This window comes from Diaporthe citri (assembly GCF_014595645.1).
Source record: "Diaporthe citri strain NFHF-8-4 chromosome Unknown scaffold_13, whole genome shotgun sequence".
Lineage (NCBI taxonomy): Eukaryota > Fungi > Ascomycota > Sordariomycetes > Diaporthales > Diaporthaceae > Diaporthe > Diaporthe citri.
In genome coordinates this window covers 644,143-663,658 of record NW_025064858.1, presented here as the reverse complement: position 1 = coordinate 663,658, position 19,516 = coordinate 644,143, and the positions used below count along the sequence as shown (strand labels likewise).

The 19,516-nt window shown below is 56.2% G+C and overlaps 8 protein-coding genes across 8 annotated transcripts; 5 read left to right on the top strand and 3 right to left on the bottom strand.

Annotated features, from left to right (window-relative positions):
- Positions 1–950: 950 nt before the first annotated feature.
- On the bottom strand, positions 951–2,691 carry INS49_004914 (uncharacterized protein; the record flags this gene model as incomplete). The annotated part of the gene is made up of 4 exons (XM_043165701.1): positions 951–1,103; positions 1,166–1,675; positions 1,732–1,798; positions 1,853–2,691. 4 exons carry the CDS (start codon positions 2,689–2,691, stop codon positions 951–953), a joined length of 1,569 nt encoding a protein of 522 aa, XP_043017830.1.
- A 1,261-nt stretch (positions 2,692–3,952) lies between these two features.
- On the top strand, positions 3,953–5,330 carry INS49_004913 (uncharacterized protein; the record flags this gene model as incomplete). The annotated part of the gene is made up of 4 exons (XM_043165700.1): positions 3,953–4,203; positions 4,308–5,074; positions 5,138–5,206; positions 5,296–5,330. The coding sequence occupies 4 exons, from the start codon at positions 3,953–3,955 to the stop codon at positions 5,328–5,330; spliced, it is 1,122 nt and encodes a 373-aa protein (XP_043017829.1).
- A 382-nt stretch (positions 5,331–5,712) lies between these two features.
- On the bottom strand, positions 5,713–6,039 carry INS49_004912 (uncharacterized protein; the record flags this gene model as incomplete). The annotated part of the gene is made up of 1 exon (XM_043165699.1): positions 5,713–6,039. The coding sequence occupies one exon, from the start codon at positions 6,037–6,039 to the stop codon at positions 5,713–5,715; it is 327 nt and encodes a 108-aa protein (XP_043017828.1).
- A 349-nt stretch (positions 6,040–6,388) lies between these two features.
- On the top strand, positions 6,389–7,269 carry INS49_004911 (uncharacterized protein; the record flags this gene model as incomplete). Its single annotated transcript, XM_043165698.1, has 2 exons — positions 6,389–6,965; positions 7,034–7,269. 2 exons carry the CDS (start codon positions 6,389–6,391, stop codon positions 7,267–7,269), a joined length of 813 nt encoding a protein of 270 aa, XP_043017827.1.
- Positions 7,270–7,639: 370 nt separating this feature from the next.
- INS49_004910 (uncharacterized protein) lies at positions 7,640–10,203 on the bottom strand (the record flags this gene model as incomplete). Its single annotated transcript, XM_043165697.1, has 3 exons — positions 7,640–9,400; positions 9,465–9,973; positions 10,200–10,203. 3 exons carry the CDS (start codon positions 10,201–10,203, stop codon positions 7,640–7,642), a joined length of 2,274 nt encoding a protein of 757 aa, XP_043017826.1.
- A 2,694-nt stretch (positions 10,204–12,897) lies between these two features.
- On the top strand, positions 12,898–14,202 carry INS49_004909 (uncharacterized protein; the record flags this gene model as incomplete). The annotated part of the gene is made up of 3 exons (XM_043165696.1): positions 12,898–13,132; positions 13,201–13,750; positions 14,031–14,202. The coding sequence occupies 3 exons, from the start codon at positions 12,898–12,900 to the stop codon at positions 14,200–14,202; spliced, it is 957 nt and encodes a 318-aa protein (XP_043017825.1).
- A 611-nt stretch (positions 14,203–14,813) lies between these two features.
- INS49_004908 (uncharacterized protein) lies at positions 14,814–16,440 on the top strand (the record flags this gene model as incomplete). The annotated part of the gene is made up of 2 exons (XM_043165695.1): positions 14,814–16,135; positions 16,188–16,440. 2 exons carry the CDS (start codon positions 14,814–14,816, stop codon positions 16,438–16,440), a joined length of 1,575 nt encoding a protein of 524 aa, XP_043017824.1.
- Positions 16,441–17,631: 1,191 nt separating this feature from the next.
- On the top strand, positions 17,632–19,445 carry INS49_004907 (uncharacterized protein; the record flags this gene model as incomplete). Its single annotated transcript, XM_043165694.1, has 4 exons — positions 17,632–18,110; positions 18,193–18,759; positions 18,823–19,038; positions 19,172–19,445. The coding sequence occupies 4 exons, from the start codon at positions 17,632–17,634 to the stop codon at positions 19,443–19,445; spliced, it is 1,536 nt and encodes a 511-aa protein (XP_043017823.1).
- Between the last annotated feature and the right edge of the window lie 71 nt (positions 19,446–19,516).

Sequence of the window (19,516 nt, the reverse complement as noted above, 5' to 3'; positions counted from 1 at the left end):
GTTCGAGATCAAGGGCGTGAGTAATCAACGCCGATGATGTTGAGGAATTCAAACGCTTGAGATCAAGGGTGGGAGTTGTCAAGGTCGAAAAGCGTGTCAAGGATTTAAGATTGGCCGTTCAGTCGAGGGCGACTGAGTCATAGGAAAATGTTGTTGCCGGCAGGCACTGTCACGTGAGGATTACATAAGCCTGCCGCTGGGCCTCTTCTCGGCGCCCGTGGGGTACGGCTCCCCTCGAAATCCCTCCTCTTTACATACCACTACGATAGAAATACAGTTGCTTCTTCAACAAGGATCAGATGCCTATGGAGATGTGTAGAGAGTGGATTCAGTGTTACTTCCAGCTCCTCTCAGACCATTCAAGGTAGGAATTTCTACAGCTAGGCACCTGATGGGTCAGTCTGCGCGGGAACAAGGATTGTGCTCCCCATTCTACGAGGAACCCATGAGTGCTGAAAGAGCTTTGTTATCCACTGTTCAGTTCCATATTTTTCAATGCGCTGCGAATGTACTTCCCATTGAACTCATCCGTGCAAAATAATCTTCACCTTTTTAACAGAGTAAGACGTTATATAACCATATACCATGGTCATATAGAGTGGCATGCAGGATTTGTTTGTCGATGCATGCTTCTGTGAGCGGAAGGCTGGCCTCTCTACTTAGGACCGAGGGGCTTATCCATATCGACAAAGGCCACATAGGAATCTTTTCTATTTACTGAATATAATTGGGCCAGGATTGGATCATGGGATCAACCTAATCTTGGAGGATTTCGTCTCTTCAATCCCGATTCTACACTGGACATATTCCTCCATTGGACGATCTCGGGTTTGCTGGTCAGACACTGCCTAGTCGTCTTCCAGATTGCCGAAAATACTGAAATCCTGGCCATTCCAGAAACCAGTCTGCTGATCTCTATACTGCTTCATGCATCTTCGATTTTTCTCACACTAATCTTCCTCGCCCGAGAAGAGTCTGTCGTGCTCGATTTGGTCGTGCGGGCTCTGAGAGGTGCTTGTGGGCTCGGCCTGGACGAACTCTCCAGGGCCGGTGTTGAGTGAGTCCTCGGATTGGGTCACTGCAGAGGGAAACTGATCTTGCTGCTGGCCACGGTCAGCACAACTGTCTCCGTACACGGCCTTCAAAATGATTCATGCTCGCTCACCTGAGTCTCCATCGAGTCTCCAAGAGTAGCCAGAGTTAACTGCAGGCCCGGTGAGAGCTCGCGAATGAGATCGAATGCGTCAAGTAGATTGTCGTGCTCAGCATCATAACCACCAGGGTCCGAAAAGTCCCAGTGCTGGAGGCCTGCCGGATTTCTTGGCCCCGAATGAATGCTGGTGTTGACCTCGAAATCGCCAGCGGCAGGCTGAAATCCGCTTGCTTGGGATCCAAAACCTTCATCGCCGAGCTCTGTACTGGCTTGAGCGAAGGCGTGGTCGTGATGTGCCGACAGATGCATAGGGGGCTCATTGTTCGTGGCGCCGTCCATGCCCCCGGACTGATCAACTCCAAAGTCAAGGCTGCTTGCTTGACCACCGACACTGGGAGAGTCGAGGGCGTTGTCCAGGATTTCATTACCGCCGGTGGAGATGTTTCCATCGTGGCTGTGCATGATACCGTCATCACTCCGGAAGATCAGGCCGTTGGGGACACCACGTATGGCATTGGACTCCTTGAAATTCTGGTCAGTAATACGTTCAAACTTAGGCTCACAAGGACGTGGCTCACCGAGGCGTAGTCCGCAGTGGGAATTTGGTCTTTCTGATGGCCAGGAAGAGTAGCTTGGCCTCCTGGACTGGCAGAATACTGATGTTCAGGCTGGCTGGGCGTTTGCGCTCCAAAGTCCTACTCTGGGAGAGCATCACCCTCCTCGCCATCCAATCCAGCGTCGTCCGGCTTGCGCTTCTTCGATTCCTCGCGCTCGGCTGCCCTCTTGTCATTGATCTCGCTGTTTTCCCGCTTCATCCTGAACTCGGCCCTGGGGCCCGCAGCAAGCCGCTTGACGAAGGGGATGTCCGTGTCGAGGATGCTCTTGAGAAGCGCCTTGCAGCGCGTGACGGCGTGACGTACATCTCTGAAACGCGCGGTAAAGCTGTCGTAGGAATTGTACTTCCAGACGTTGGTCCAGGATGGGACGTTGTGAAGGCCACAGTGGGCGTCGCAGATGGCGCACAGGATCTTCCAAGCGAGCAGCTGGACTTCGAAGGTTGACAGGGCCTTGACCGCCTTGACTGCGCTGTTGGCCACTGGCGCATTTCTCTTGGTCGCCCTCTTCATCGGCTTGTCCACGATGTTGCTGAAGTCCATGATAGCAGCGCTCAACTGAGCGACAAGTGCGGCCCGGTCGGCATCGGTCATCGGGAAGCCTTCAATACTAGTAGGGATCTTCTTCTCCTCTTCTTTGTCGCAGTTAGACAAAGATCTGTAGGCGGCGTCCATTGCCAAGTATTCATCAAGACTATTGATGACGACGGGCGTGCGCCTGTTCTGGTGATCCAGCATGTCTCTGACTCGGGATCGCCTGTCCTTGAAGTCCCGTTTCTGTTGCGCCGACTTGAGAGCCTGCTCCTGCTTCAGAACCACGAGTGAATATTGTGGCTGTTCAGCTGTTAGACCCTGCTGCTGTTGCTGCGGCAGCGGCGGCGGGGGCGCAGCCGTGGGGATCTCTTGCTGTTGGATGTAGTTCATTGTGAAGAAAAGCTGCAGGATTTAGGAGATTCAGTCAGAAACATGTGAAGCCTTGGGAAGATCAGATGGGACAAGCCGAAAACAAACAGGTTGGCAAAGGGGCCTTAACGTTGTATCCGGAGCGGCTCAGGATGGCCTGGTCAACGATGGTTGGGTCTGGCTCAAGGTTGTCCCTTGGCAAGCTGATGCTAGAATGTCGAAGGCTTGGGATATTGACAGGATGTATATGTCGCATTGACTGTTTGGACGAACTGGGCCACGGAAAAGAGAGCAGACGAAGTGATAAGGAAGCCGAGGGGTAGATTGCTGAGCTTCGGGGATGCCAAGGTGAAAACAGAAGCTTCACTTTATCGATATGAGAATGTGAATTGGGGAATGTTTATCTTCACTTTGGTATTCACCATGGATGCCACATACATTGTGGTGTCATGATTGGGAAGGTGGGTCAAAGTCATATCAGTCCATTGATGTATCTGCCAAGAAGATCGAGTCTCCAGCTGGTTCGAGTCTTTCCACAGCATATAGGCTGTCTTGTGAACCTGAGGACGACCGTTTCCTATACAATTTCTCTGTGCATTCTGCACGAGATGACCATCTCCTCGATGCAGGTGGGCACGGAGAGCTGGCTCATTTGCACGCACGGTTGCGGAACACAGCGACCATCAACAAGCTTTTTGTAGTTTAATTCCGGGTTTACCACAGTGCCACTCGCACAGCTCGGGCACTCATTCCTATGCTCGCTTAAGGCCGCTGTACCAAGACTTCTCATCCACCGTGCGTGCTAAGTGGCCATCACCGGCATTATCTACTTCGAAGGGCGTAAATGGCTTAACCTCCGTGGCTCGCACCTCAAAAAAAGAGTTCTTGATTTCAGGGTTCCCTCGTTTAGCGATATTCAGAGCGTCGTCAGCGTCGTCGTCGTCTTCGTCAAGTCCTTCCCTTCCTGATTCTCTACCGGTACCAAAAGACAATCATGCTGAGGGTAAAGGAGACTGAGAGGGAAGGGACCGTCGCAGGCCATCGCTACTATTAGTATCAGTAGTAAGGACAGTAGTTATTCAAGCGTGTGTTGATTGAATGTGCCCTATTCGGTTGGTAAAAGGTGTGCGGCTTAATACAAGTACAGGATACAAACAACAAAATAGACCAAAGTCAGGGCACAGCCAGCAATAACGTAATCTCAGGAAATTGTAGAAGTTGATCGTACCCCAACCCACATAAATCTTGCCGCCTCCTCTCGTAAAACGACTTGCTCACCGCTATGGCGTCTCTTCTCAAATGGGCGCGCACCCTCAGCCGGCGAACCCCTTTGGTGCCTCTACAGTTTCCTGCGTCCGGATTCGAGGTCGTGCCTGAATCCGAAATTCTTGAAGAGGAGCAATTCGAAGAGTCTTCAAACGCGCGCCAGTACTACCCAGTCAAAATTGGCGACATCTACGCCCGAAAATATCAGATTCTGGGAAAACTAGGCTTCGGGACGACATCTACGGTGTGGTTGGCCCGACACCTCCAGTAAGTCTTTCCACCCCCATGTGCGTGCAGCTTTGGCCTAAACCAAAACTCCCACAGAGAGCATCAACATGCTTGAAAGTGTACACTCGCGACATAGGACACAGAGAGGAGTTTCAGATCTATGATCAGATCAGGAGGGTTGGCAACCCGTCACATCCGGGGTATCCTCACGTCAGGACAGCATCAGACATGTTCATGCTTCCAAGCCCATATGTGGAAGCCGGGGGGAGTGTTGTGGTCGAGCACCACTGCCTCGTCCAGGAACCCATGTGGGACAGCTGGAAGGATCTCCTCACCCGCAACCCGGCGGAACGGTTCACCGAGGATCTGCTCAAGGCCGGGCTGCGGCAGGTCCTTCTGGCGATTGACTTTTTGAATACGGAGTGCAGTTTGGTGCATACGAACATCAAATCCGACAACATTCTGCAAGGGATTGCCGACAAGCGCATCCTTGAAGCATTTACCAATGCCGAGCTGGCAGTGCCCTCTGCCTGGAAGGTAGTCAACGGACACACGATCAACAGGCCCCGGCAGCTCGAGCTCCCACAGCAATTCGGCGACGCCGTCCTTGGCGACCTCGGATCGGCGGTGAGGGGGGATGAGAAGCGCAACGACGACGCACAGCCGCAGGTGTACAGGTCACCCGAGACGATGCTGGAGGTCGAGTGGAGCTATCCAGTAGACATATGGAATGTGGGTTGTATGATTTGGGATTTGTTCGAGGGAAGACATCTATTCCACGGAGAAGATCCGGATGGCAAAGGATATTCGACCCGCGCCCACCTCGCCGAGCTGATGGCGCTGCTTGGCCTGCCACCACTGGATTTGATCAAGCGGGGTGCTCGCAGTGATGAGTTCTTCACCAAAGACGGTACGTCTTACACTTCGTTTCCCCAGACTTTGGTGACTGCGACTAACAAGCCTCCTCGCGCAGGCAAGTGGCGGAATGAGGTTCCTATCCCGAAAGCCACCACCCTTGAAGAAAATGAATACTTTCTTGAAGGTGAGAATAAGGAAACGTTCATGAAGTTTGTCAAGGCCATGTTACAGTGGCGGCCCGAAGACAGGAAAACAGCAAAGGAGCTGCTACAGGACCCATGGCTCAACAGTCCCCGAACAGGCACTAGAATCGATATGCAAAGTATATATCTCTTTCATAATTTATTGAAGAATCTAATAATTATTTTCTCCCTTCTATCAACATCTCTTCCGCCGGGTTTACATGGATTTCTGCACCATCAACTTAAAACGCAATTTTCTAAAAGCTCTTCTATGAATTACTTCAAAGACTTAAGATCGTACTGGCTAGGGTCGGTTATCTTCAGTGTGCTCTTGGGTATGTCCGGGTGGGCAAATATTAGTTACCATAAGGCGATCACACGTGAGTAATCCCTAAGCACCGATCATTCCCGTGTTGATTTTGTGTGAGGTATTCCCATGGGCCGAGACTCACAAGCCAATACTCGCCCGACTAGGTAGACGTCAAGCCAGCCGCCCCCCATCCCGCAATCAGCAGCCCACCGGCACGCCGGCCATCCAACAGACGTAAGAGTCTGCGAATCCAAGCCAAACACCCATGACGAGGTTCACCGTGTCCATCTCCTCCAGCATGCGCTGCAGGTAAAACACCCAGACGAGGACCCCAAAGGCGCTGGTGCGTATCGATCCCGAGGGAAACACAGACTGCGCGGCCGGCGACTCCGCGATTTGTTGAGGGAGTCCAAACATCAGGATCGCGCCTTCAGGGTCGAGCAGGGGCGAGACCAGGCCGCCAATGGCGTGGGCCGTGGCCACGGCGAGAGGCAGGAGGTGCGGTAGCTTGAAGTGGCGGAGCATGATCGATAGACCGCGAGCTGATCGTAAGCTCAACGCTGGTGGGGCGGAATGAATTCCTGTAAGGCCATGACTTGACGGAACCGTGGGTGTCTCGATGGGGTCAACTGGAATGTAGCCTCAACGTTGCAGTGTGGGTAAATGGTGCTTCGGCCGCGAGCGGTTGCGAAACCCATTTGAAGACCAGCCGGCCCCGCCCGGACTTGTGATTAGTCGCGTTCCAGGCGAGCTGCACCGCAGGATAAGCACCTATTTGTGAAGTTTTCTGGATCGCCCCGACTGCATGCGTGCTACAGCATGGTACACCTGGTGTGCGAGGCAGTGTTAAGCCCCAAACATCAACACAACCGGAATGGCAACGCCTTCCCAACCAGCAGGCCCGTCGGACGAGGGCCCTTCGGAATCGTACCAGTCATTTAAGGAGCTCCGCGGCGATCCAACTATCGCCGTCGTCTTCTCCCCGGCCGCCAAGCGTCTCTTCTGGCCCCTTGACGGCGTCTTCCCCACCGCCCTCTCCGTCATGAAGACGCCCCGCAGCGCGGACGACCTCGAACCGTACTTCCAGCAGACCCTCGGTGGCGGCATCTGGCACGAGATCGCGCAGCTGCCCCTAACCGAGCCCAAGGTCTCGTCGGTCGAGGTGTCCGTCTACGACCTGGAGCAGTGGGAGTTCCACTGGGTGGCGTGGCACGGGTACCACGAGGGGAAGCCCGCCAGCCCGGAGTATGTCACGTATGGTGATCTGAGCGATGAGGATAGGCCGTATGCGACGGAGCCCAAGGAGGACGGCAGCTGGGAGGAGGACTCGGACACGGAGTTCCTCGTCCGGTGCTGCGGGCAGGATCGACCGCTCGGGAAGAGGGGGCGGAAGCTTGTGGTCACGCCGGCTGCGGGCGGTCACTTCGTCACGGTGCACGACTACGTTAGCGGTGAGTCGAGCCTTGGGCAAAGAGTTCGGTCGAAGCACACTTTGGCTGACGATGGTGGACAATGACAGCCGTGCATCCCTGGCTCATGGGCTTGCGTCCTGAGATCTTGCTTGCCAAGACGGTTTCACAGCCTCTGCCGTATCCTGGGTCGGCGGGAATGGAGTGGATGGTGGACGAGGGGCCGGAGCACAAGGTGGAGGAGAAGCAGGACTGGATTCAGGCGCACGGGGGTGGCCCGCCGCGTCCTATCCCTGCCTCGACGGCCGCGATTCTCGGAAAGATACGTGCGAGTCGAAACAGGTGATTTTCATGTCTATCTTGTCTGTCATCCTACTAGGAGTTCATTCCATTACTGAGGCCGACACAAAACATACACTCACCAAATGGCGACCATGACTAGGCCAATAGAGCGTAGCCTTAAGATGGCCACAACTAAACATGTGCGTTTGAAAGTGGATGTGACCGGGTATATTCATCCACATGGCGGCCGTGACGGCGTTCCCTCTCAAAATTCACCAGCCGTTTCCAGGCGTGGGCAGAATTTGAGCAATCCCAAAGTGAAGCGAAATCCATTTCCGTCGTATGTTTCCTTCGTCATCAGATGACCATCCTAGGATTTCCGCCACAAAAAAAAGCCCCTTCCACCGTGTCTGATCAAAGAGTATAAGCTAGGGTTATTGCCATCCCACAAGGTGAGCCATGCCCCGGACCGCGAGCGCAGCAACCTCCCCCTTGGCCTCGGTAGCGTTGTTGTTATCCTCGCCACCGCCAATGCTGTTGGCCTCATCGCTGTCCGGGTAGAAGAACGCCGCCACGGCAATGATCACGTACGCAGCACACAGCAGCGCGCCCTCGAGGTAGTTGCTGCGGCCGTCGAGCACGAGGAAGTTGACAATGAACGCCGAGACAAACATGCTGATGGTCTCAAACAGGGTGAAGTATAAACTCATGTCCTTGTTCATTATCCAGCCCAAGATAACGACAAGCGGCGTCACAAAGATGGCGATCTGGATGCTGGACCCGATGGCAACACCGATGGCCAGGTCCATCTTGTTCTTAACTGCCACGGTAATGGCGGTCACGTGCTCGGCCGCGTTGCCCACGATGGGAAGGAGGATCAGACCTATGAAGGCCTCAGAGATACCTGAGGACCCTGACACGACTCCGTCAATAGCGTCGACCATGAACTCGGCGCAGAGGGCGACCAGAGCTGTCGATCCCAGAAGGAGGAGCACAGCAGATGTCCGGGAGATTTCGGGCTCTTCGTCTTCCTGTTCGTTGGCACCCGGGGTCAGAGACCTGCTGTTGACGACGATAGGTACGATGGGAGGCAAGGCGCCAGGTTGTCCACGGTAGTACTGATTCTGCGAGGGCATGGACTGGGTGCGGCGCAAGCCTGGGCGAGAATCATGATGATGGTGATGGTGATGCTGTTGTTCATGTGGAGCTGCGTTGGCCGCGTTGGCAGGGCTGGTGAAGACGTTCTGGGAGAGGTTCTTAGCCAGGTTAGGGCGCAGAGTGCGGAGGGAGAACGGCTTCGGCCGAGTCGTAGCAGGCTGGGCTTCGAGGTCGGGGCCGACAGCAAAGTCGACACGCTTGGTGTTGGCATCATCAATTGGGCCGGCAGCACCACCAGTGACGGCCCTGACGGGTGCGCCGGCCGCGGCTGCAGCCTCTGCATCGTCACGAGGTTGGTCTTTGTTCCTGCGGCGGCTCTTGTGTTTGTGTTTCTTGGACTTCTTCCCGTCCTGTGCGTCTTGCAAAGCCCGTGCTGCTTCCTCAGTGAGTTGAAGCGTGACCGGCTCCTGGCTGGAAGACGCGGTTGGCTCACTGACTGTCCGCTCAACCGTTTCGGACGGGGACTCCACGACAGGCGAAGCAGACGATGACACATTGGAGGGCTTTTCTGCGTCAGCCGAAGCCATGCTCTGCTTGCGACTCCTGCCTTTCCTGATGGCCCGCTTGATCTTCTTAGCCGTGCTGACAGAGTGGCCTGAGGAGTCCGAGTCGGAACTGGACGAAGAGTCCGAGTCTGAGCTGTCCGAGGAATCGAAGTAATGAGCCGCGGGGCCGGGGACTGACTCCTGCTCAATGATATGCTGCGGGGTCGATTCGTACATATAAGCGTGAGAGTTGAGTTGGAAGACCAGATACAGCGCATAGACTAGCAGGAGGATGACACTGGTGCCCCGGCTGACCTTCAAGACCTGGATGTCGGCCTCGGAGCCGCTACTGAAGGAGGCATGGAAGGCAGTAGGAAGAAGTAGAGAGATAACACTGAGACTGAGGAGACAGGCGCTCATCTGGGTAACGGTACTGTTGTAGATCTGCTCGCGATATCTCAGACCGCCGAGCACAAAGGCCATGCCCAGGATGAGCAGCAAATTCGCCAAAATGGAGCCCAGCAGGGACGCTTGGACGATACGGATCTCATTCTGCACATTGTTGTTAGCTGCATGCACGCGTGCGAGCAGACAATGAGGCCGGGAATGAACAAACCTTGACCAGGGCAATTATGAAAATGATCAATTCGACCGCATTACCGAACGTGACATTCATCAGAGCGCCGACAGTGTCGCCGAGCCGCTTTGCGACGCTCTCGGTGGCGTGAGCGAGAAGACCTGCCAAGGGTACGATGGCGATGGCGTTCATAGCGAAGACAATGCCATCAGACAGGCCGGCAAAGTGGACGGCGATGCCGACGGGGACAAAGACGAGAAGGACATTGATCCAGCTGGAGGTCAAGACGTTCCAGATGACATTGAAGAAGCGGGTCATAACCGGCTTCTTCTCTGGCTCTGGCTTCTCCTTCTCCCCACCGGCCGGGGCCGCATCGTTTCCGTCTGTGGTGGTATCATGGTTGCTCTGGCTCTGGGCTTGCCGTGTTGCAGTGGACGAGGACAGTCCTGTCGAGGATCGCGGGACGCTAGCGGCGCGCGAAGAGGTGACTATGCGTGAGCGAGGATCGCCGCCATGGGCCTTCGCCCTCGCCCAGGTACGAATCCGGTCTGTAGATGGCCAAGGTCAGTCGGTGAGAATTTCATGGTGGTGGCCAGCGGTGGGCGCAATGGGTCACACGAGACTGGTGTCCCTTCAAGAGGCCTGGCGCAGGAGTTGAAGCAACACCTGTGCAGCCACGGTGGGTGGGTTGGCAGTGGTGATTCCTGTGGCCAAGAGCCCAAGAGTTGGCACATGCGGACCCGAAAGCTTGACCGTCTTGGAAGCTCGACTTACGCATAAATCAGCACACCAAACACAGCCAAGAACAGGCTGGCTAGGACACGCGACTGAGATTCGACTGACAAGCTTGTGAAGCCTGAAAGTAATTGTGTCTCTACTGCGAGGATTGGGTTGGTATTCGCTTTGCGACACCAGTTCCTGGTGTTTACTTGTGTTTACTTTTGGTCGCGGTAGTGTAAGGACGAGAGAGTTGGCAGGCAAGGGCGGGAAGGATTGCCACCAAAGAGCTGACGGGCTTTTGAGGATTGATGGCTCAATGCCTTTTGGCCTGTTTCTGATGATGACGGAAGCGCCCGCCAGGGGAACCTGGGAGACTAGACGAAGCTAGGGGAGATCCAAGACAGGCTTGATGATCAAGGTACCGTGGCAAACGGAGCGAATGCCACGGGCAACGCAGGCCTCATTCTCAACCCCTGGTCCCTATCTGGCGCAGTCACCACGCTAAGCCAGACTAGGCCCACCTAGACGGAATGCCGACGGTGCCAAGCGTGTATGGCCTGCACGTCTCTGATAACGGTCCGCGTCCTCCTGGTATGTGACGGTAACTCCACCGTCACAGGTCTCGCCCCTTCCGACTTGCTAGCAGGACTGCGTCATACTTGCCTACCATTTTAGGCGGGCACCTCGCCTGCCTGAGCCACACTGCAATCGTGGCGTTCTGAGGCGGTGTGACGGAGCGGCTACCGTAGCCATTTTGCCTCGATTCCGTCAACGCGTCAAGCCTGTCAGCCCGCCTGCCCGCTCGCACACCCACGGTCCCTCCATCTTATCACCTTCAGGAAATGGGACAGCCTGGCGTGGCAGCTGGAGGCTCGAATCATCAAAACTCCTCGCTTCGATGTCGATTGGCTGTCCGCCTCTTGCCTTGCAGAGGACCATTCAGCCCTGCACTTGACCGATCGCCAGTATCCACTGACGCGATCCACCCGTGCCCATGCACATGCAGGAGCAAGACTCAGCGCGCCAGGTCTAGACTGCTCTCATTCCCAGTGGATGCAACATGAAAACACTGGCAGGATCCCTCTAGTCCTGGGCTCGTGTGCTACAGAATGACTTTTGACTGCTATGACTGCATCAATACCACAACATTGTTGACATGGACAAGCGAAGCTGGAACTTGACCTTTTGTGCTTCGCGGACTCCTCAGGGCGCGCGAAGACACAGACTCCACGAGGAAACAGAGTCAAGTCGTACCACTTACCAAGTCGGGACTTCCAGGTCTCTGCACAAGACAGATCGCATCTGTGCCGTCTTCTGTGCCCCATGACAGCACACCTCGCGCGAGGTGACACGATTGAAAACCCTCGACACAAAGTCAAAAGTCATTGCTGGAGGTGTTTAGAGACTCCCGTGGGTGATGTCAACAATGCAGCGACCCTTCCAGACGGCGCCATGACGTCCCACACCCGCATCCAAACATTCGCCGTCGACTCACCTCGACCCAGAACGTGTCGAGCTATTGTTGCTGCCGGGCGAGGACGGGCTGCGAGCAACCGGTGCGCCCTGCCACTGCGGGAGACAGCAGCAAAAACTGGGGTTCGTCAAACAAACCGAACACACTGTGCCTTACTTCGTCGCAGAAGTCTGTCTGTGATGCCTTCCTATCTGGCTGGGCTGCAGGACAATCTTGTCAGTGCAGTCGCTTAAATCTGCCCTGGGTGAGTATGACGATGGTATTGCCATGTTCCACGCTGGCGGCTGGTTCTTGGTGGGCTCATTGGCCTGTGCACAGCGCCTCTGATGTCTGAATAGCTTCATGACAGCTACCCGCGATGCGCTTATGGTGTAACATCATAAACCTCACGGAATTTCCCATTTTGGCTGCCTACATTCCCTTCCCGAGCCGGCTGTCCTTTCGTCGTTTCACCATCAACCTCAGCCTTCGTCTGCGGCCAACAGAGCCTCCGGCCTCTCGACTCTCGGCCGATGGGGGCTGGGGGAGCTCCAGCAAGCGCCCGGGCGGAAGCTTGGTCGGGTTTATGTACCGAGTCCAGCTCACGATGATTTCTTTTTGCAGCTCTCTGCGGATGGCTGCCATGCTTCCTGTTGGCTGTGGGCGAGAGGCTGCTACGCCGCCCATCCTTCGTCTCAGTTGCGGCCAGTAAGCCCGCGGCCCAGCCCGCGACGGCTTCGAAGGCCTCGCAGGATTCAGCCCCCAGCGAGCTAAATTTGGGGAAACACCTATCGCCGGGCAGATTTTTCTTCTTTTCTTCCCAATGTAGTCGGTGAGCACCCTGGGACAATGAGGCCGTCCCCCGTCCCGTCTCGGCTGTTTGACATTTGACCGTCAGACCTGACCGTCGAAACAGCGACCTCTTTCCCGGCTTGCAGACATCACGCCCAGCGTTGCCGTTGGTCCGCATGGAGAAGACCTCACCTGTCCGAGTGTCACCCTTGTGTGACGCAGCCATTTTTGTTGTCATCATTGGCCAAGTACGGCGGTCAACAGCCTCTCGCCTCAACATCCTTCTCCAGTGATCCTTTTGTTTGCACTTATACACTCCCTACTCCTTAGCTCTTTACAATCCGCTCTCTGCCCGACTCCTCTTTTCCTAATCAGCCAGGATCGCATAGTTACATCCAACTTCCAGCTCCCTGATCCCCTGGCTCGCCATTCTCAAGTCATCTACCGCTTCTTGAAATTCCCTTGAGCAAATCACCCCACCTCACATTACATCGCATCACAACCAACATGGCTCTCGCGCCGGTAGCAACAGTAGCGGCCTGCGGCAGCATCCTCACTGCAGTCAAGTCAGGATGGGAGCTCTCCCGGATGATCAAGAAGAAGGATCTTGAGAAGCGGCTGGATAAGGAAGCCAAGACGGTTGTCCGCGACCTCCAGAACGCGTACCTCGATGGGCTCATGTCGGAGAGGTCGTTCGAGAAGTGGTATGACAGAATCGTGGGTGCTCTCGCAGAGAAGGATGGTGAGTATATGATAGTCCCAAGCCATACATCGCCAAAATCTAGCACAGGTTTGACATTATCCCGACAGGCATGGAGCTTCGCAAGGTCCGCCAGCACATTGATCTCGTGCGGTCGTCCAAGGACCGCATTACACGTAGCAACACGCGGGCGAACCGCAGTAGCGGCTACTATTACGATGAGAAGCAGCCCCACCATCACCACCACCATCACTCCCATCGGCGGCCGCACTCTGTGGACCGGTATTCGGAGTACACGCGTTACGAGGAGAAGGGTCGGCGGCCCAAGTACGACCACGGCAGCCACCACAACCCACATCTGAGCCTGGACACGGACAAGGCACAGCGTGAGTACTACTACTCGCACGCGCTCCCATCGCCGTACAAGGGAGAGATTGAGTACACGCCGCTCAACGGGGAGTTCGAAGACGTGCGGAGCCACGCGGGGTCAGAGCGCAGGGGACGCGGGAGGGGTCACGGCCACCACGGCGACAGGAAGGAGGAGTTCGTCTCGCGGAGCAGCAGCGTGGTCGACAGGGGGCGCACGCGGTCGCGGAGCGTGCACCAGGAGCGGCGGGTGCGTGACAGCTCTGCGGACGCCGACTCGGAGGCTGAGGAGGTGTATGACCGACGGGAGTATTTTCCTGCCAAAGGGATCCGGGGCGGCGGGAGGCATCGCTAAGCGCAGGTGTTGTTCCCATGATTGCATGTGTGCCTCTGTTCGCGCCAGACCACGGTTTGTGATGAGGCCTCGTCGACAACTAGCGCCATATCCATCTCCGTCTCCATCGCCATCACCATCGACACCACCATTGCCCTCAAACGGTCCTAGGCATGCGGGAATAAGGGTTAGAGGGATGAGGCGGATCATGATCGGAGATGAGGTACGCCTCGTGCCCAGGGTGGTGCCGACAGAGGTCGAGCTGAGGGAAATGGGTGGTGGCAACGAGACGTTTGGCGAGATGAACGAGATGCTAGACGTGGCGATTGCGGTTGGCGACTTTGGCGAGGGTATCGGCGCAGTGGGCGAAATCTGTGAGATCCTGGGGGCGTTTGGGGACATGGACCTGTAGAGGCTGGTTTTTCCTTTTGCATTGGCATGCACAAAATGCTTTGATGTCGTGTTATGCCTTGAATACCAATACTATGCATCATTATTACCTATTCAATTATTTATTGGTCTTTCTATCTCTCTCTTGCATCCTTGTCGTCAAACAATGTATGTGATTGCATACTCAGACTGGTGCACAGTATCATCAAAAGCTTCAACCGGATGGAGTACCGATTGCTGCTGATCTGCCGGTAGGGCTGAGTCGATGGGGCCTGTCAGACAGCAAGAGCAGGGGCATCCTCGCTACGGTGTAGTGCAGTTGCTGGACCCTGTCGGTCAAAATCGTGGGGTAAAAAAAAAGTTCGGACTCTGCAGAGAATGCAATTCGATAGCAGATAACCGTCTCCAACGTCTTCCGCCCTGTTTCTGTCTCCCCCCACCTATATCCCGGGTGCTGTGTGCTTCCTTCTTCGACCGGGACATCATACCATTCCACCACCACAAGTCCTGTCCTGTTCTCTTATTGCCTTCCCCTCCCGACTCACCTTCCCGACACACACTCCACAGTCCAGTTCTCTTCCTCCTCACCTTCCTCTCCTCCTCCCGGCTCACCCTCCCGACTCACTCCACACAATGTCGACCGCAGTACCACCGCCCTCAAAACGCCAGCGCCGTGAGCAGCTCGAGCGAACCACAACGCAGGCCGACGTGTCGGCCATCCTGCCTCCCGACAATGGCACCTTCAAGGCGCGCTTCGTCGACAGCGACGGCAACCAGATGACCGACGTGGTTGAGGTGCCGCTGTCCGACGCCACCGAGAAGAACGTCTCGCTGCTGCTGAACACGCTGCTGCAGCGCGACCGCGAGTCCTTCCTGCCCTACCGCTTCCGCGTCCATATCCCCAACTCGTCCCTCGTCGTCGACACCTACCCGGCCGACCTGCTCGGCCTGCTGCGCTCCCACGGCGTCGCCAATCCCTTCGAGACCACCGTCACCCTCGCCGCCGAGCCCCAGGCCGTCTTCAAGGTCCAGTCCGTCACCCGCCTCGCCGCCAAGATCCCCGGCCACGGCCAGGCCATCCTCTGCGCACAGTTCTCCCCGGCATCCAGCTCCCTGCTCGCCACCGGCAGCGGCGACAACACAGCCCGCCTATGGGACTGCGAGACCGGCACCCCGAAACATACCCTCAAGGGCCACACCGGCTGGGTCCTCGGCGTCAGCTGGAGCCCCGACGGGTCCCGCCTCGCGACATGCAGCATGGACGGCAGCGTGCGGATGTGGGACCCCAAGACGGGCAAGCAGATAGGCGACCCCTTCAAGGGCCACTCCAAGCCCGTGCTGCAGCTGGCCTGGGAGCCCTACCACCTCTGGCGGGACGGCACGCCTCGCCTCGCGAGCGCATCCAAGGACGGCACCGTGCGCATCTGGGTCGTCAACACGGGGCGCACCGAGCACGTCCTGTCGGGCCACAAGGGCAGCGCCACCTGCGTGCGCTGGGGCGCCGGCGGCGACGGGACGGGCCTTATCTACACGGGCAGCCACGACAAGAGCGTGCGCGTCTGGGACGCCGTGCGCGGCACCCTCGTCCACGAGCTCAAGAGCCACGCCCACTGGGTCAACCACCTCGCGCTGTCGACCGACTTTGTCCTGCGCACGGGGTACTTTGACCACACGCGCGACGTCCCCGACACCGAGGAGGGGAAGCGCGCCAAGGCCAAGGAGAGGTTCGAGAAGGCCGCGACGGCGCAGGGCGGCGGCGGAAAGATCGTCGAGAAGGTTATCAGCGCGAGCGACGACTTCACCATGTTCCTGTGGGATCCTGTCAATGAAGGCAAGAAGCCGCTTGCCCGTATGCTGGGCCATCAGAAGCAGGTCAACCACGTCACCTTCTCGCCGGACGGCTTGCTGGTCGCGAGCTGTGGGTTTGATAACCACACCAAGCTGTGGTCAGGACGGTAAGCACCACTCCCTCCGTACTTATTTCTGATGCTGATAACCTGCCAACAGCGACGGCAAGTTCATCAACACTCTCCGCGGTCATGTCGCCCACGTCTACCAGTGTGCCTTCTCAGCAGACTCACGCCTGCTCGTCACGTGCTCGCGCGACAACACCCTGAAGGTGTGGAATGTCCGCTCCTGCAAGCTGGCAGAGGACCTTCCGGGCCACGACGACGAGGTCTACGCCGTTGACTGGAGCCCCGACGGGCAGAAGGTCGGCAGCGGCGGGAAGGACAAGGCCGTCAGGCTCTGGAGGAGCTAAGAGGGCTTCTCTTTGTAGATTTAGTTGACGCGGGAGACGACCACCCCTTGAGCAGGCTGGCAAAGGCCTCAATTAGCTTTCAAGCTCCGCAGGGGCTTTGAGCGGTCAGACTCACTAGTTGCCGCAGGCTCTCGAGGCTCATACAGCAAAGGCTTGAGCAGTGTGAACAGCAACAAGCAAACTTCATTCCGAAGGTCCAAGTTGAAGCAGAATCACACATGGTGTGTGGATGGTGCGAAGTGGTGGTCAATATCAGTGCCTGGTTGGCTTTGACTCTCAATTCCGGGTGAGAGTGTGCGAGGCAAAGAAGTGGTGGGCCGAAGGAGATAGTCAGCGCCCTGACAACATGGTGTTTCCGCATACCTAGGCCAGCCTTGTTCGGGTCTGGTTCTATGTTGGTGGTGTCGACCTGATTAGTTGGGACTGTCGTCGTGGACACTTCGCCCTGAGCTCTGAGCCTTGAGCTTGTTCAAGCTGGACCTACCTAGGCAGTGTTCAACTTGCCTTGCGACCCTAAAGCCCAGAATCACGAAGCTTCACGTCGTCGGTACAGTCAGGGGGACAGTCGCACCGTCCAACCACTTGGCCCGGGGTCAACCAATTCGCAGCTCTCCCAAATCGTTGCCTACCAGCTACCCCCACCGTCTTTTCCCACCTGGTGTTTTCTTGACCAGACTCGCCATCTCTCACTTCTTGTGGGTTTCTCAAATCAAACTCGAAATCCCTTTCATCTTGTGGGTTTTCAAGCACATCCGGCTTCTCTGGCCCCATCTGGCGTCACCTGGACCTCCTTCGGGATCTCACGTTGGTGTCTTTCTTGCCCATCTTGACTTCTTTCTACCCGGGCTATGTCCATAACCACCTTCGGCATCTCTTTTGCCTTCTGCTGCTTGCAAGAAGATCACGTACACCTCTCATCTATTGCCCGGTTGACCACTGCCGGCATCTCATCTGCGACCTCCGTCAACCATCAAGCATTCCTGTCTCCTCCGTCATTGGAACTTCTGCCCCAAACCCCTTCAATCTGTCTGGGCCTTGGTCTCCGTCACATCCGGGAGATCTCCCTGCGTCCTTCTTTGATAACTACTCCGTTCCTCAGCTTCTTTCAGGCTACAGGTTCTCTCCCGAATTGGACGGTCAGCATTACCACCTTTTCACAGTACTGACAAGCAACGAGAATCTCCTCTCAAAATGGCGTCTAACAACGTCGCCCGGATGGCCACGGCTTTACTTACCGTTCTGTGCTTCCTTAATTTCTGCGAGGTGCACGAAGTTCTCATCACGCTTGGCATGGGTCGTGTTAGCATGGCCAACTTCCCGGCTACCGTTTCCAGCTACTTCGATGCGCTCAATCACCTCTTGGCGTCAGGAAAGGTCACTCTGGAGAGACGTCCTGAGAAAATTCTCAAGGTCACCGACGCCGTCATGGTTACTGTGATCGGGGCTTTAAACATGGACGAATTTACTGCCGCGTTCGATGCGGCTTGCTCACTGATCTCAGCGTCCTGGCCATGGTTGACTACCTACAACGCTACCGATGTTGAGCGCCTGCACGTTGTCCACAGATACCGTTCCCACATCGTCGCCCTGCGCAACGTCTTCTTTGACTTTAAGATTCCTGGATTTGTGCCCAGCCTAGGCTTCTGTGCCTTGCTTCACGAAGAGGCTTGGTAAGTTGCCTCCCGCTTGTCATGCCCTTTTCCATTTCCTCATGGACCTAGGCGTCGTGCTGACCATGTTTGAAACGCCCAGGCTGGATTCTATGCAAACTACGATTGCCGACATGCATTTGGACTGTGTTCGATGTGATCTCCGTCTGGCGAAATTCATCCTCCGCAAACGCCGCCAAGATGACGACACTGACCCGACCTGCAAAGATCAGTATGATAAGCTTCGCATGAACCAGGCCCGGTTCGAGGGTATCACGGCCTCCATGATCGGCAAGGAGGGCAAGGCAAAGGAGAAGTTACAACTCTGGCTGAGTCTGCTCACCTTCCGGACCCTAGCCCCCAACAGCCTCCCGGATGACTCTAGGACCCTGCCGTTTGCCTATGTGGAGGTGGGAATGAGCAAACTACGGTGCGGAACTACGGACGAGTCCGGCGCTTTCGCCGATTTCCAACTGGCTATAAACGAGGTCGACAAGCAGAGGGGCGTAGGAGCGGACGCTCTCAAATACATGCTGCCACACGTCATCTCCGCGCTGTTTATCACCCACTATCACCACCCCGTTGCGCAGGCTACGTCAATCTTGGATAAGCTCCTCAGCGAGCGCGGCCAATTGCCCGATCTGATTTTCGACGATATGACATCCTTGGAGTAAGTCGACGAGTATAGAATTAACCTAGGGGAATTAATGTACTGACTTTTGCTTGAAAATAGAACCGGAATAGTGCTCTTCGCGAAGGGTGCGGTGACCTACTTCCGCCCTCCGAACACGATCCCCAGTGCCGAGGTCATCAAGGAAGCGCTGAAATTCTTTCGGCGGGCCGTCACGGTCCTCGAGCAGACCCACGGACATGAAGCAATCTGGACTCTCGCCGCTACGTACCGAATGGCAGTCTGTCTCTTTGACCTCGGCCGGTACGAGGAGTCAATGTCAGTGCAACCCCCCCTCCCCTTTCCAACTCACCAGTATCATTATCACCCACCCCTCAAATCCGATCTTCTCGTTCCACCCTCTCCTCCATTCCCAGGAACCAAACCACGACTGACATCCGCATCCTCGCAGCGTGCACTTCGATACGCTCAACCACGTCTACCGGGCCTATACGAAGGAGTTCAGGGAGCACGATGGTTCGGACATCCTGTGGCAGAAGGCACGTGTGCTGTGGAAGAGCGGCCGGGCGCTCCTGGCGCTGGGTGACGAGGCTCAGGAGCTCGAGGCTCAGCAGATGCTCGATGAGGCAGTGCAGATGCACTGGGATATCAGCGGCACAGTCGCCGACCACGAGAGCATGACCGACGCCAGTTGGGACTCGAAGGTTTTCTTCCTGTACCGTTAGGCCAGCACGCACCAGACAGACGAGCATGTGCTTGTGTTTTCACGAGAGAGTCTATGCCTCATGACAGTTAC